The sequence below is a fragment of the Patella vulgata genome, chromosome 2 (assembly GCF_932274485.2).
Source record: "Patella vulgata chromosome 2, xgPatVulg1.2, whole genome shotgun sequence".
NCBI classification, from domain to species: domain Eukaryota; kingdom Metazoa; phylum Mollusca; class Gastropoda; family Patellidae; genus Patella; species Patella vulgata.
This window is the reverse complement of record NC_065880.2, coordinates 80596716-80614627: the sequence shown is the minus strand read 5'-3', so window position 1 is coordinate 80614627 and position 17912 is coordinate 80596716. Positions and strand designations below refer to the sequence as shown.

The following is a 17912-nucleotide window of genomic DNA, read 5'->3' as shown; positions in this document are numbered from 1 at the left end:
GAGAGAGAGAGAGAGAGAGAGAAATGGGGTTTCAACTGTCAGTGGTTCTTTAAAGGCTCAATACCACTCTTGTTGTAACTGAATAATATGTCCCAATCTTTATTCTGGTCAACAAATTGTACTATTTTACAATATTCCAATTAATTGGTGATACAAATTTCATCTTAACCCACCTAATTTAAAAAATTGGAAAAATTTAACTAAATGATTTGAAAAGCCTAACGTAAACCTTTTCAAATGTGACTTGGATTTTAAAATATTTTCGAACCCTCTGGACAAGTAAAATAGGATGTAATGGATAATTTACACAACAGGTAGGACACTTAAACATCTAGTACTTATAATAAGGCTATTATTTATTTTCTGGAACTGTCAAGCCAGCAAGAGTGTTATTGTCCCTTTAACATGCACCCAACATGTACACAGGATGTTTTTTTTTTTCTCATCTGTACAACTAGGCACTGTTCTTGTCAATCCCTCCATCGTGCATCACTGACAAGAGGGATTGCCTGGTGACACCAGAAAAATTCCAAAGGATTAGCAATCCACCACCTTAATCACTGAGCCACTGCATATCCTTCCCTCCCCTGCCTTAGATTATTGAAAAGAATTGTCTGAGAGAGAAGCAGGATATTTTTTTTTGTATGGCCTTGTATATATTATATGAGATTATATACCAGATGTGATTTAAAATGAAACCTTGCACATGTGATAACTAATAACAGTTCAACCTACATGTTGCCAGCCTTGACACAGTAGACTGCTCACTTGGGGCAGTCCGTGTGATTTTTCGCCCACACCAAAAACCCAACAAAAAATACATCACAAAAAATACATAAATCAGACTTAAAAAAAAGAAAATGACAAATGTAAAGATCTCTCAAGGGAAAATACACTATCTGCAAATGTTCTTGCTTTCATTGTTAGTAATGTCAGCAAAATAATGTAAACGCTTAAAGAGGGAGCCACGGTGGTTAAGTGGGTAAGATGCTGGTTCGCTAGTCTGGAGGTCACTTTTTCGATCCCTGCATTGGCTGAGAAAGTTCGTGATTTTCTGACGTGGTTTCCCCTTGTCAGTGGTGCAGGACGATGGGCCTGACAAGGACAACTATTTGTCATTCGGATGAGACGAAAAACCGAGGTGCCGTGTATACATTGGCATGCACGTAAAACATCCCTTGGCAGTTGGAATTTAAAATAAGAGTAGGCCATAGTGTGGCTGTCCGGGCAAAATTTCCATCATAGCACAATGTATGGCGCATTCCCGTCTTCATTAGCCCAGTCGGAGCAGTAGTATGTTAACCCCATTTCATTTCATTAAAGATTTATTATGTAAGAGTTGACCTTTTTGCTAAACTACTGTCTGCCCCAGGTGATACTCCGACTCATAGATTGCTTGCCATTCTTTTATTAAAATGGCTAAAACTTTGTGACATACTTGGAATTTTTATCCTTTGATTTCTTCCCTTAGCCTAAATGACTTAGACGTCCGATAAAATCCAGTATTCTCTTGTAAATTTCACATATTTAGACATTGTCACCTTCTCAGAACATAAACATTACTACTATGCGTGCGTTACATGGAACACTTGCGTATCGCATTAGGGAAGACTGGTACATGTACCTTACAAATGTTGTGCATTCGGTTAGATATGTCCAGTGAAGAAGAATCGCCTGTTTGTTTCGCGACAATAATACTTATTAGGGTTTCACACTTTGAAGCTTGTTTGAAACAATATTGTTTTTGTTTGGATTGGTAGTTTTTTTTTTTGTTTCCACCTTGCTTATTTCGCTCAAAAATGTTTATTGCTTATTGGATAATTTGGAGTGACTTAAAGATTAAAACTATTCTAAAAAGTCGGCACATGTCAGAACCATGCGAACTCTCCGAAATAAGTAATTTGGTGTAAAAGGTTAGGTCTTATTTAAATTTGTATAAATGTATCGGGTAAAATGATTCAGAGTTATGTTTTCTGAGACTTTATAGCTCTGTTTGAGAGCAAAGTTTGGGAATGTGGCATTTTTAGAAAATGGGTTAGTTTTCAAAATTTTGCTTGAAACTTCGTGATAACATATATGTACTGATCAGCTGTCAATACACATTAAACATAAATTTAATTGAATTATCTTCCGTCCTAGATCTAGCCTTTAGCGTATAAACTGGGTAATAATTAGCCAACTGACACAGAATTAATGTTATTCTAAGAAAACATACATTTTTTACCTTTTTGGAACACTTTTGGGGGGTTAAAATTTAGAAGCCAATTTTTGAATTTCTTTTTCCTGCAATTGGGATCTTAAGGCTGAAACATAACTATTTTCAAAGGCATGTTTAAGAGCAAGAGCAAACAGAAATCCATCATTCATTTTAAATTTCCAGGATATAGGCAAATTTGTGGGAATCACTTTTCAACTTTTTTGCCCATAAAAGAATAAATGGTTGTTTGATTTTCATAAAAATTTGCACCATTCTGTGAATATTCCTTAGATGTAACCAACTGGTCACCGAAAATGATGTCATTGTGGCAAAAAATGTATTTTTGTAAACATATATACATCAAAAGATAGTTTCTAACTTCAGTCATTGCCAAGAAATAGGCAATTGTTCAAGGACAAGAGTAGCTTTTACGTTGTTTTACCCACAACACATTTATTGATAGTTTAATAGTCATTTTAACATTTGATACTGTATACCAACCGCCATTTAATGCAATCAATCCAAAATTTCCAGTATTAACAGAAGTGACGCGATTTTGAAAAAAGGAACGATTTTTATCTTTTAAAACAAATATTTGTTCTAAAGATGGTTATTCGCTACCCTTTACTAATACTATTTACTAACTTCCTTTAACTAACAGTATACAGATATTTAACCATGTTGATATCAGAAATTAATTTTAAACTTATTCCTTGGCCAAGAAATAAGACTGCCGATTCATAATTAGTCACTTTGTAAGGTTTTCACACTTCACATTCATTTTTGAACACGTATGGGAAACTGTTAAACTGTATTAGTACGGGAAGTGACGTCCACTAAAGAATGCGGGCACCGGTGAAACTCGTCATCACAGTTCTAGTTTTTGATTTGTTTTCGGGCTATTTCTAAATGCAAAATAAATATATGTATGTTTACAACAGCACTATTTTTGGATTAACAGTATTTTAATATTTTTCACTGTTCATTACATCAATGATATTCACAGTATTGCATTGCTACCAAAATGTTTACAACAGCATTATTTTGGGGGGTAACAGTATTTTAATATTTCTCACTGTTCATTACATCAATGATATTCACAGTATTGCATTGCTACCAAAATGTTCCTCATTTTCAGCAGCAGATGGAATGGTAACCTTTGGGATAAAGTGTAAATTTTATGGAGAGATATCTTATAATTTTTTTTGATTTACAATAGTTTTGCATGATGTAAATTGAATATGCTGAAAATTTCAGTCAAACTGCTTAACTCTAAGCCAAGAAAATCTTATTTTAAAATGTCTGTAGCCTCGATTGTCACTGTTGCCGCTGTCACAATAGTTAACAAAGTCTTGATTATCCATTTTTGCGTTCAGTCATCATTGGATGTTGAACAGCAGATCGGATTCAAATCCAATGAAAATCTGACACATAAGATGGCATCAGGAGTTTATTATGGTCTTTCTGCATGTTAATATTAAAATGTCTAATTAATCATTTATATAACATTTCGGGACTAAAGAAAGACCTGCAATAGGCAGATTTACCTCTTGCATAATGCATGTTTAAAGGCACTTGATGTTTGAAAAAGCTGATTGATAAAATAAAGAACCGATCATTATGGTATCATGTATCAATCTACCTTTAGCTTAACAAGCCAACAGTTAGGCTGATGTCCTCTGCAGAAATCCACAAAATAAACAGATGACACATATTAATTAATCCCACATTTATTTTTTTCGAAAGTATAGAGCAATCAAACTACACACTAAGTTTCATCACTCTCTATCAGATAGAATCAAGATTATCTTGTCCCAAAGCATCGACCAATGAAACTGATTAGCTCTGCTTAGCTTTAGCTTGAAATGTTAATCATTGAAATCAGTCAAGACATTCACCTAATGAACATCTACACCAGGTTTAAACATTCTAACTCAATTAAAAGCAGAGTTTTTATGTTCCAAAGTCTTGATCAATCAGATTGCTTATCGCTCCTTAGCCCAGGCAGAAAATTTGCACAATCGAACTTAGTCAAGGTAATGATATAATGAATCTATATTCAGAGTTTCATCGCTCTCACTTCATTATAACCACAGTTATCGTGCCCCTTAAGCATCAACCAATCAGATTGCTTATCTCTGGCTACATTAAGCAGACAATGTTCATCATCGAACTCCATCAAGGGATGCACCTAATGAATGCCTACACCAAGTTTGAACATTCTACCTCAATTAGAAGGAGAGTTATTGTGTTCCAAAGTCTTGACCAATCAAATTGCTTATCCGTCTGCTTACCCTCAGCAGAAAATGTTCATTGTCGAACTTAGTCAAGGTATTGATGTAATAAAGCTATACACCAAGTGTCCTCACTCTCACTTAATTAGAACTAAAGTTATCGTGTCCCAAAGCATCAACCAATCAAATTGCTTATCTCTGCTTACCCTAAGCAGAAAATGTTCATCTTCGAACTCCATCAAGGTTTTGACCCAATAAACACCTACACCAAGTTTGAACATTCTAGCTCAATTAGAAGGAGAGTTATTGTGTTCCCAAATCTTGGCCAATCAAATTGCTTATCGCTCTGCTTACCCTGAGCAGAAAATGCTCATTATCGAACTTAGTCAAGGTATTGATGTAATGATACTATACACCAAGTTTCATCACTCTCACTTAATTAGAAGTAAAGTTATCGTGTCCCAAAGCATCAACCAATCAAATTGCTTATCTCCGCTTACCCTAACGGCCTAAGCGGAAAATGCACATCTTCGAACTCCATCAAAGTATTGACCTAATAAACACCTACACCAAGTTTGAACATTCTAGCTCAATTAGAAAGAGAGTTATTGTGTCTCAAAAAGTGTGACGGACGGACGAACCCATTTTAATAGTCCCCTGCTTTCTTTGAAAGGCGGGCGACAAAAATGTCAGGTACTATTTTATGAGTGTTTAAAACCGTTATTTCCAGGCCTGCTTACCCAAAAGTATGTGTAAGAGGACTGCACTACACGCAAAACAAAACCGACAAGAAAAACTATATAGTCATTGTAAGAAATCAGCAATAAATATCAAATCAATGGATCCGAGGGCCAGCTATAAGCATCCACTGTGCTGTACAGTCACGGGCAATAGTAATAATAAATAATCAAATTATTTGAATTGTTCGTATATGTATGTGTTACAGATATAACTAGGTGGGGTTGGATGGCCGGATGAGGCAACTGGCGTGGTTTCGATTCCCTGGTTGTACGTGACAAGGAGTAGGGTCGCCTGTTCAACCTCGTGGGTCTTCTCAGGGTCCTCTGGTTTCCTCCCACTGCTAAAGACCCCTACACGCAAGCGAATTATTGAAATAAAAATTGAACCATGTGTTAGTCCCGAAATGACCTAGTTTGTGTTGAGTGGACGTTAAACCCCTTTTCTCTCTCTCTCAACAGATATAACTAATAGTATTGCACCCTATATGTATGTGTTACAGATGTAACAAACCAACAGTGAGGCTGATGTCCCCCGCCGAAATAGGAAAATAATTAGAGGACACATATAAAAATCAAATTGCGTATCGCTCTGCTTACCCTGAGCAGAAAATGCTCATTATCAAACTTAGTCAAGGTATTACTGTAATGAAACTATACACCAAGTTTCATCAATCTCACTTAATTAGAACTAAAGTTATCGTGTCCCAAAGCATCAACCAATCAAATTGCTTATCTCTGCTTACCCTAAGCGGAAAATGCTCATCTTCGAACTCTATCAAGGCATTGACCTAATCAACACATACACCAAGTTAGAACATTCTAGCCCAATTAGGAAGAGAGTTATCGTGTCCCAAAGCATCAACCAATCAAATTGCTTATCTCTGCTTACCCTAAGCGGAAAATGCTCATCTTCGAACTCCATCAAGGCATTGACCTAATAAACACATACACCAAGTTTGAACATTCTAGCTCAATTAGGAAGAGAGTTATTGTGTCCCAAAAAGTGTGACGGACAGACAGACAGACCCATTTTAATAGTCCCCTGCTTTCTTCGAAAGGCGGGGGACAACTAATAGTATTGCACTGTATTAGGCATTATGGACACATAGTTTACAGGAAATACACATACTGTATATATTTTGAATTGAACTAATAAACTGTTTTACAAATCGTTTATAGCGCTGTGTTTCTATACATACAGATAAATCTTAACAAATTAAGGGAATAAGGACATGAATGTACATACAAAGATGTTGGAACTAAACCGGCAACTCGATACACTGTACAAATGAAATGAAATGAAATGGGGTTTAACGTCCTACTGTTCTGATCCGAACTTGGCTAATCAAGACGGGCATACGCCATACAGTGTGCTATGAGGGAAATGTTGCCCAGACAGCGGCACTACGGCCTACTCTTATATCGAATTCCAACTCTCAAGGGATCTTTTACGTGCACACCAATGTGTACACGGGACCCCGTTTTTTCGTACCATCCGAACGACTAGACAGCTGTCCTTGTTAGGCCCTCCGTCCTTCATCACTGACAAGGGGGAACCATGCCGGAAAATCTGGATGAACTTTCTCCGCCTATGCAGGGATCGAACACCGACCTCAAGGCTAGCGAGCCAGCGTCTTACCCACTTCGCGAAGTGATCCTCAAATATATTTTCCATAATAATATTTTTCGAAATTAACAACACAAATTATAATTCATTATTGGTCATTGATGCTGTTATCCCATGAAAATATGTGATCATTAAAGACCACGTAAGATCAAAAATCTAAATTGCATGTATGTATAGCCCATGGTTACTATATCAACTTTACAGCAAGTTCACACCAATCTGATTAAAATTAAGTCCGCTGTTAACGTTTAAGTATCCGACACGCCAAAACGCTTTTCGAGTTTTCAATTACGACCTTAATCCGGTTGATTGGCTGGTGACGTCACAGGCACTACACATAGGATATACATTATCTACACAATATCTCACTGTCTGTACAATATAGCACTATCAATACACACGGCAACTGGACAAGCGTCTATTGACGGTCCAATTACCAAGTGACTGGCCTAATCATAATCACCGAATTATCGTTTTTCATTGGTATAGATTAGACATTTGTGATTGGAATATTTTAGAGTGAATTTAAAATGCTGTATCATGCCGTAATCAATTTAAGCTGCCTTTGTTTAAATAGTCCACGTGTCAAATGAAGATGACTCAAGAAATTACCGCATTTACCGGTAATTTGGATAACCCTGTAATACTTGATATCCCAAACTTAAGTACAGAAATACAAATGGTGCCAGTCATTTGTCGATATATTCATTATTAGCTATATATAATAATAACCATTTCTATACATAAAGAAAAACTACAGTGAATATGGAATTTTCCGATGACTATGCATAACATGTACAATAGATCGCACTCATTTCTCTGCCAATCAAAGCTTGGTATCTTATTATCATGTACCATTCCATGTACTACGGGTGTAGTAAATGAGGTTAAACTTCGCCGCGAAAATTGCACGGGATCATTCGTGGAGTTCCTGGTGCCGTTTGATGAATGATTAAACTGTCAATGCAATTGTAAAATACTTTTATTATAGAGAAGATAACCGATGTTAGACATTATAACCTAATCGTATCAAAAACGTTAATCCATCCATCAATTAAATGTTGTTTAAACGCCAATGAACAAATAATACGAGGCTACTTGATTACAAAAACACTGGTGAGCAATAATTATTGGGTATATAGTAATTTTAAACAACTTATTAGTAAAACTTAATTATTTTATACAATGAATGTGTGTGTGTATGATTCTACCATTAGTTCGTTCGTGAGGTATTACGCACACGTTCCACTTAGAGTGATGTCTTTGATCTGGCCGGCGTAAAAAAAGATAATTACCTAATCAACATTCTTAATCCCACTAACACTCACTGCTAACACCAACGTGTAAATTAATTTATAACCCATGCCTGTATAACTTTTATAGTCGGATTGATTAATTATTGACAGATATTAACGACACTACACTTTATGTGGAAAAGCGAAGTGCTCGCAGTAAAAACCACATACCTGGACCCGTATATTATTTACATATTAAAAGTGTTGGTCAAATAAGTTCCATATTATAAAAAATTAATTAAGAGTTCAAAACTTCAAAGTTTAAAAGTTGTAGGAGCTCTAAATTGGATCTTAAATTAAAATGAATTACAAAACAAATTATTCCGTAGTCAATTGTTTTATTTAATTAGGGGGAATTAAGGAATCCTTCAGGCGGTAAAGAATACACACGCCGGCTGTATATAGGTAATTAAGGAATAAACATTCCGAATATGCATTCGGTCACTGTGACGTCACTGGCGTCTGAGGGGATTAAGAGTGTTTTCGATAATTGGCAAAGTCGTTTTTACGGAAGGTCTATTTTTACAACTTTGAGTGAAGTTAACTGAATTAATTTCAACCAGATTGGCGTGAACTTGCCGTAAAGTGGATATAGTAACCATTGGCTACACCTATCTCAAAGTTTCCAGGCCCATCTTATGTGCACTTTAATATATACAATATTTAAGACACAATGAACATTTTAAAATCAGTAAACAAGTCGTGTACTCGAATGTTTTGGGTGCCATTTGTAAATAACAAAGAAAAAAATATCCCACAAGACAAAGCCTAAGTGATTAGTATTGACGCATTCGAAAACGACAATTAATAAAAAAAAAAATGTGTAGAATGAACTAAGCAGACACAAATGACTGCCGTTCAATTTGGACTGTTCACATATTTCACTAAAAATAATTGATTAGAAACTACAATATATTTTTTAAAAATCGAATACAAATCACTTATATAATTCACATTACATTAATATGTGCTGTTAGACCCATTTTTGTTCCTGGGGTCTCGTGTACAAATTGCCATGCACCTTAATGTTCTTTGGCAGTTGAAATTCGATTTAAGTGTAGACCGTAGTGCCGCTATCCGGGCAAAATTTCCTTCATAGCATACTGAATGGCACATGCCCGACTTCATTAGCCCAGTAGGAGCAGAGACACATGGGGTTTAACGTCCATTCGACAAAAAGTGGATAATTTTGGGACTAACATATAGTTTAATTTTATTTCAATAATTCTCTTGCACGTAGGGGTCTTTAGCAGTGGGAGGAAACTGGAGGACCCTCAGAAAACCCACAAGGTTTGACAGGCGACCCTACTCCTTGTCACGTACAACCAGGGAATCGAAACCCCGCCAGTTGACTCAATGACCTTATGATACGTCCACCAGCCTCTTACGAAGCAAATATCAATAAAACAAAGCAGATGCTACATGTACAGTAGATTGCGTGCGTGTAGACAGTCATTACTTAGTACGCCAGATAAATGTTATCAGGTCACTGGTACTACTTTCCTATATTTTAATAATTAATATCACTATATTTTTATATTTCCTTAACCTGCAATTGCTGAACTCATTTCACATTGTTGTGGTTCCCCCTAGGCAAGGAAAAATCATGCTGCAAAAATCATTAGGAACTTTCTCTGCCAGGTTAATGAACCTGTGTCTGATCATCGACTCACTCGGGCACCACGGCTCCCAAATTTCCAATAAGGTAAAGATTATTCATATAAAATTGCAGGGCTAGAAATTCCTCATTTTTTGCGAGAATCAAAGAAGATTCTCATATATGGCATCTGCGCGAATCCTCCGAATCTTAATTAATAATACTGTCTAAAAAAACAAGATTTTATTTATTGTGTTAATCTAAAACATCAAAATACAAGAACAATGATAAAAATAGAACAATCATATGGATTTTTTGGTAAACACTTAAATAGTGTCAAAAGTAATATCCAGAAAATGCCTTAGTCAAAATAAGTTGATATGGCACCATGGCATTTCTTCATAGCACAATTTGTAGTCTTTTGTCCATAACGTAACTTGCAAAAGTTTTTATTCATTCGTCAATGATCACATGCCAACCACAATTGAAATTGCTATAAAATAAAATTCGTACAACTATGATATAGCTTCAATAATATTTTAAAAATTAAGCCTCTGTCAGCATGTGTATAAACGCTATTTAGATCTGGTTGAGATTCTGTTGGGAAAATACCCACTGTTTCTCTTTCCGTTTATTCAGTGTTCTACCAGGGGATTATATTCAATGAAGATTTAATTTTACCTAACAACTGGTCAGTGAATCCATCAATGTATGATTCAGTTATTATTGTAATATCTACCTGTACCTGGGATTCACACGGACGGGGCGTAGGAGACGTGCGATTCGCAAACCATGCCGAGATCGTCTTTATTCGCCACATGGAGTATTTTACTGAACCTTTTATGAATTATCAGCAAGCGTGTTTTGTTTTTTTTAACCGATTGTCAAAATCACTGTTAAATTTGCTAATTGCTCGGATTAAGAACCATATGAGGTATGACTGTTTTGTAGACGACAAGCAAGTTGATTGACTTTTTTTTTTATTAACAAGTAATAATTACCCCATTGTAATTTAGCCAAAAGTAGATTGATTTATGATACTATAGTGATGGATTCATTGTTTTACCAATCGCCTAGATTAAATGTCAGTAGGCTAAAGCCGACAAAATACAGCCGATACTGACCAACATTCAATAGTCGGAGTCGACAATTCTCTGAGATTTTTTTTTTAGAAAAATTTTACGCGAATCTACAAGGATTCGCAACATAAGCTCTTGCAAGAATCCTAACGCGAATCAGATTCGGAGATTCACCTGAATTTCTAGCCCTGAATTGAGAGATCGATCTGCAGTTTAGAATAAAGAGACATTAGGTGAAATAAAAATGGAATGCTGTTTAATGTCCTACTCTGCCACGACTGGGCTAATAAAGAGAAGGCCATAGTGCCCAGGTAAAATTTCCCTCACAGCACACTGCATGGCGTATGTCCGTCTTCATTAGCCCAGTATAGGAGCAGAACAGTAGGACGTTAAACCCCATTTCATTTCATTTCATTTCTAGGTCAACGCAGGGATCGGATATGGGACCTCTTCAGTAGGTAAGTCTTTTCTCTTTTTTTTGGGAGTCATGGTGGATCGATGAGAAAGACTTTGACTTACTAACCTGGAGATCCCATATCCGATCCCTGCTAATGAAGACGGACATACGCCATACAGTGTGCTATGAGGAAAATTTTGCCCGGGCAGCGGCACTATCGTCTACTCTTATATCGAATTCCAACTGCCAAGGGATCTTTTACGTGCATTCCAATGTATACACGGGACCTCGGTTTTTCATGTCATCTGAAGGACTAGACAGCTGTCCTTGTCAAGCCCTCCGTTCTGCACCACTGACAAGGGGAAACCACGTCGGAAAATCCCGATGAACTTTCTCAGCCAATGCAGGGATCGAACACCCGACCTTCAGACTAGTGAGCCAGCGTGCTAGCCACCGTGGCTCCCCGTTGACCTAGAAAGTTCATCACGATTTTCCGAAATACCTAGATTTTCCGAAATGGTTCCCACATATTTCTAGACAACTATTAAAACAAATTAAATCATACAACAGTTTGCTCCAAATCGCTTTAAAAAATTTGAATATTCCTATCTTTAATTTAATCATTATGGTAACTTTTTAAATAATTTGAATATTCCTATCTTTAATTTAATCACTATGGTAACTATTTAAATAATTTGAATATTCCTATCTTTAATTTAATCACTATGGTAACTATTAAAAGAAATTACATATTTTAACAGTTTGGTCCTAATCGCTTTTAAATAATTTTAAAAATTTATTTGGTTATCTCAAATCCAAGCCTCTCAGGGATTGATTGCATGCAACAGTTTTCTAGTTTTATCTTAAACTCACAAATTGAAAATACAGATTTTCTGAAAGTGATTGAAGCAAAACTGATTAGATGTTGTTAGCATATCATGTGCATGTAGTTGAACATCTTGTCAACAGTGGCGGACTTGGTAGCTCTGTAGTCTGGACCCTTGGACCAACTTGTTTCCCTGGACCCTTGGACCAACTTGTTTCCCTGGGCCTCCATCATGGTGAAGAATACATGACATGATGAAAGAAAATAGTTTAATTCATCATTCCCTCATCTCACAGGAGCCACTGTGGCTAAGTGGGTAAGACGCTGGCTCGTTAGCATGGAGGTCGCATGTTTGATCCCTGCTGAGAAAGTTAATCATGCTTTCCCCATGTCAGTGGTGCAGGACAGATGGCCAGACAAGGACAGCTGTCTAGTTGTTCAGATTGGATGAAAAACCAAGGTCTTGTGTTTACATTGGCATGCACGTAAAAGATCCCTTGGCAGTTGGAATTCTATTTAAGAGAAGGCCATAGTGCCCAGGTAAAATTTCCCTCACAGCACACTGCATGGCGTATGTCCATCTTCATTAGCCCAGTATAGGAGCAGAACAGTAAGACGTTAAACCCCATTTCATTTCATTTCATTTCTAGGTCAACGCAGGGATCGGATATGGGACCTCCAAGTTAGCAAGTGAAAGTCTTTCTCATCGATCCACCATGACTCCCAAAAAAAAGAGAAAAGACTTACCTACTGAAGTAGCTCCTGCATCTATACTATTCTCTACCAGTTCTTTCACACCTACAGCCAGAGTTAATACAACCTGACCAGAACATATACGATGTACAGAACTTTTATCTATTGCCCGTATACTGAAATGAATTAAATATCGACCAGTTATTTATTGTCTGTATACCCACCCGATACTTAAACAAATAAAACATATACCATGGGTAGAACCATGATCTATTGCTCCTACACAACGAATACTGAAACAAATATAATCAAACATACATGTATATCATGGACAGGTCCATTATCTATTACCCGTACACCCTGGATACTGTAACAAATAAAACATATCACCTGTACACCTTGGATACCGTACTGAAACAAATAAAACATATAAAATGGACAGGCCCATTATCTATCGCCCCTACAACCTGGATACTGAAACAAATAAAATATATACCATGGACATTGGACAGGCCCATTATCTATTGCCCGTACACCCTGGATACTGTAACAAATATAACACATATATCATGGACAGACCCATTATCTATTACCCGTACACCCTGGATACTGTAACAAATGAAACATATACCATGGATGGGCCCATTATCTATCACCTGTACACCTTGGATACTGTAACAAATAAAACATATACCATGTACATTGGACAGGCCCATTATCTATTACCGTACACCCTGGATACTGTAACAAATGAAACATATACCATGGACGGGCCTATTATCTATCACCTGTACACCTTGGATACTGAAACAAACAAAACATATAACATGGACAGGCCCATTATCTATTACCCGAACACCCTGGATACAGTAACAAATAAAACACACATACATGTACACAACATTTATTTATTTATTTTACATTTTTTCCTACACTTATTTCAATAAGATCTTTTCTATTTGAGTACGTTTCATGCAACTCACAGTCACGCATATTTATCATTTCTACAATTTTACCAATCTGATTAAAATACAGATCTATATTTCGTTTCTTTATACTTTCTATGGCCTACAATCAGGGCTGTTGGTAATCAAAAAGTCCAATTTTGTCAAATTTAAAGATAGGTTGCCAGGCAACGTAACATACGCCCAGAGCAGCTAAATCGTCCGGGCAGTCAACAAGAGTTGTCGCATATTTTTACTTTTTTCGGTAATGAAACATTTATAATACACTAGAATCTGATTAAGAGCAACAACTCAGAAAACCATTATAATTTGTTTGTTTTTTATAAAGTTCTGCCCCATGCCAACGTTTTGTATACAAAACTTTTAATATCATGGATTTAGCTGTTACAAGTCATAAAAATTCATTGAAAATCAATATACTTGTTAGTTTCACGATCTTAAACTCTGTGTATCAATCTGAAGTCAATCGGATGATAACTTTAGCCTTTAGAGCGTCACAAGGTTTTGCAAAGTGATCAAGGGCCATAACTTTGGCAGTAATTATCGGAAATCGTTGAAAATCAATAGGCTTCTTCGTCTCATGACCTTAGGCTGACCTTAAAAATATCTTTGTTTCACCAAACCCGACCCACAATCGAGGAGAAGGGTCAGTAGGTCGTTTTTTTTCTTCAGATTTTTTTTTTAAAGTCAGAGAAATCAATACAGAAAACTTATTAGCTGTATACTACAGATTCATTAATTTTGTTTAATGAATTTTGGGTCTGATGTAAAAAGTAACAAACTTAAAGTTTTAATTAAACTTAAGAGCTAATTTGACAGCTTGATAATTTTCCGGGTGGAAACATTTGTCTTCTTTATTGGCAAACAAATCAATGACATCGTGATGCACGACTCGCACACGATTTGCCACGAACTTGAAGTGTGAAACTCCTTCAACACGTTTTTAACGATCGTGCGGGTTGTGCCTTCATTCTTCTCGAAAACGGATATTGAAAATATCGTCGTCATGTTTAAAACGACGCACCACAGACATAGAGGCAGAATCATTTCGTGGGAATGGACGATCTTTCGTCTGCAACCATTTTGTTGAGAAGCGACACCTATGATGCTTTCGTCTTGATCAACCAGTTTCAATAATGAATCAAACCTTAGCCATAGTAAAGGGAAATAACTCTCATGATATATTTCAGGTTGACACACAAAATAAAATAAAAAGATCGTGGAAAAGTGCAATAAAATAATTTAAGTTGGGGGTTGTTTTAGTAAGTCGGTCGCGTTAGGCGAAACAAAGATATTTTTAAGGTCAGCCTTAAACACTGTGTATGAATTTAAAGTCAATCGGATATTAACTTTGGCCTCTAGAGCGCCCACAAGATTTTTCAAAGTGATCAAGGGCCATAACTCTGGCAGTAATTATCGGAAATTGCTAAAAATCAATAGGCGTCTTCGGCTCATAACCTTAAACACTGTGTATGAATTTAAAGACAATCGGATATTAACTTTGACCTCTAGAGCGTCCACAAGATTTTTTGAAGTGATCAAGGGCCATAACTCTGGCAGTAATTATCGGAAATTGCTGAAAATCAATAGGCTTCTTCGTCTCATGACCTTAAACCCTGTGTATAAATTTAAGATCAATCGGATATTAACTTTGGCCTCTAGAGCGTCCAAAAGATTTTTTGACGTGATCAAGGGCCATAACTCTGGCAGTTATTATTGGAAATCGCTGAAAATCAATAGGCGTCTTCGTCTCAAGACCTTAAACACTGTGTATAAATTTAAAGTCAATCGGATATTAACTTTAGCCTCTAGAGCGTCCACAAGCAATTGTGGACGCCGGACCGCCGGACGGGGGCGACGACAATATACGACCACATTTAAATGTGGGCGTATAAAAATTGATTAGCAGTTTTTCAGTTTCAACATACAACTAAATAACAAGATAATACTTTAATTCGTAACAAATGATTAGATTTCATTCTTAAATTTCTTTAGCACTGCTACAGGTAGCTGTGACAGTTTTTGAATGTGATGTAGATTTTTGCTTGTGTCTTTGTCTGAAGCCAATTCTTGGCAGTGGCTTCCGAAGTCCCACTCATTTTAATTGTCATTTCTTCGTCAGAAAACAATTTAGTCTGCTTTTTATCGTGTGTTACTATTTTTGTCAAAGCGGACACACAAGGAAATTAACCAATAAACTTGATTTATATAGACACACGCGATATAGACAATAATATTTTATGGGAATTCTTACTTTGATTTCTCATACGTTTACGTGTATTTATTCTTTTACATTTTATTTACAATACGTGGGGAATACACGGGATGTAGTTTTCTTTCAAATTGAATACTGATATAATTACTCGAAATTGACACCTCTCGCAAAATGAGTGGTACCAGAGCCTTATATAGAGAGAGTCTGACCAACCTGTGTCAAGATTCTGATTGGCTAATGGTAGTCACGTGCCATGTGGACGCCATTAAGTTACCCATCTGAAAAGAATTGTCTCCATAATAGCCTATAATTTGATGTGTGTTTAAATGACATAAATGGTCTGCTGTGCGGCTGTGAAATGCAACACAAGAGATGGGCAAGTGATTCACATGCAGAGGTTCCAAAAATATGCAGAAAGGCGTCGATTGGGGGAAGTGAAAAGTAAAAAGTAGTGGATGGAAGCCTGGTAACATTGCATAATTTATGTTTTAAATGACTTTTAGTATGAAGGAAGTAGGCGGTAACTAATGTATCACTGTTACTACCTGATAGAGATCAAGAGGAAATTTAGCATTGTAAGCATATTGTACTGCTTGTCACTGATATTTTAAGGTTATTGGTCATACATGTATCTGCTGTTCTTAAGTTCATTTACCACCTAAATATTCATTCTTAAGTTAGTGGTTGTGAATCCTATGATCATTCCCTACATTTTACACCTTTCATGTTTATTAAATTTCTAATTAGGGGCATTCGGTACAAACCAGCTGAGCATTATTCTCTTCTTAAGTACACTGGGGGATCACGTGGCTAAGTGGGTAAGACGCTAGCTCGCTAGCCTGGAGGTCTGGTGTTCGATCCCTGCATTGGCCGAGAAAGTCCATCCAGATTTTCCGGCGTGGTTCTCCCTTGTCAGTGATGCAGGACGGAGGGGCTGACAAGGAAAGCTGTCTAGTCGTTCGGATGGGACGAAAAACCGAGGTCCCGTGTACACATTGGCGTGCACGTAAAAGATCCCTTGGCAGTTGGAATTCGATATAAGAGTAGGCCGTAGTGCCGCTGTCCGGGCAAAATTTCCCTCATAGCACACTGTATGGCGTATGCCCGTCTTCATTAGCCCAGGTTAGGAGCAGAACAGTAGGACGTTAAACTCCATTTCATTTCATTTCATTTACATGTAAGTACACTGTCCACCAGAAATTTCATTCTTAAGTTGATGATAATGATTTCTGATATCATTCCGTACATTTTAACCTTGGTTTCTCACTCACACCTTTCATATTGATTAACATTTTAATTACCGAAGGGGGTCACCTGATATTTTCGTTATTTTTTAGATTGTGTCATACTTTTAGCTAAAACTTCATTAATTTTATGTCTCATATTTTTGTTCCTAGCAGTATAAAAAATGTCCATGTAGTTTTGTGTAATATACCTGGAATAGATCACGAGATAATGGAAACATAATTTGGAGTAAATTCGAAAAATTGCTAATTGGTGACCTTTGACCTCTTAAATGGCCTTTCAACCAAAAATCCCATTCTTAAGTTATATTTCCTAATTCAGGGCACATTCCTCTATCAAATGCCATTGAAGTGGCACTTGCACCTTCCATGTTGAATAAACCAATATTGGGGGGTACTATGGGTGGCTCCTGCTACCACACCCACCACTGGCGCAACTTAAGAATTGGGTTTCTGGGGTCTCCTAACCCAGCCATACACAAGCAGCATCACAAACCTCCCGCACCTTCCATGTTGAACAAAACCTACCTAGCTCCCGGACTATTAATTTGTATAGATATGTTTAATGACTTCATCCATGAGTAAATTTTCGAGAAAAAAAATTATGTACTTGGGAATGACACTTTTGAGTTTGACACAGTGTAGGCCTACTGTTACTTGTTTCGATTTAAACTTTTTTTTCTTTTTTTTTTAATAAGTGATTATGTTTAATATCTTCATCCAGGAGTGAATTTACAACAATTTGTTATCAGTTTGAGACACACGGTGTAGGCTTAGCCAAGTAGGCCTAGGCATCTTTTATC

The 17912-nt window shown here is 36.7% G+C and overlaps 1 protein-coding gene across 2 annotated transcripts in view; it reads right to left on the bottom strand.

Annotated features, from left to right (window-relative positions):
* LOC126809915 (mismatch repair endonuclease PMS2) overlaps positions 1–17912 on the bottom strand; it is a 67929-nt gene that overhangs the window by 47170 nt on the left and 2847 nt on the right. Inside the window, exon 2 of one of the 2 annotated variants that reach the window (XM_050534774.2) lies at positions 12740–12861. The exons of the other annotated variant lie outside the window; for it this stretch is intronic. Coding sequence (XP_050390731.2) covers positions 12740–12861 — 122 coding nt within the window. The remainder of the gene's footprint in view (positions 1–12739; positions 12862–17912) is intronic. 2 annotated transcript variants of the gene reach the window in all.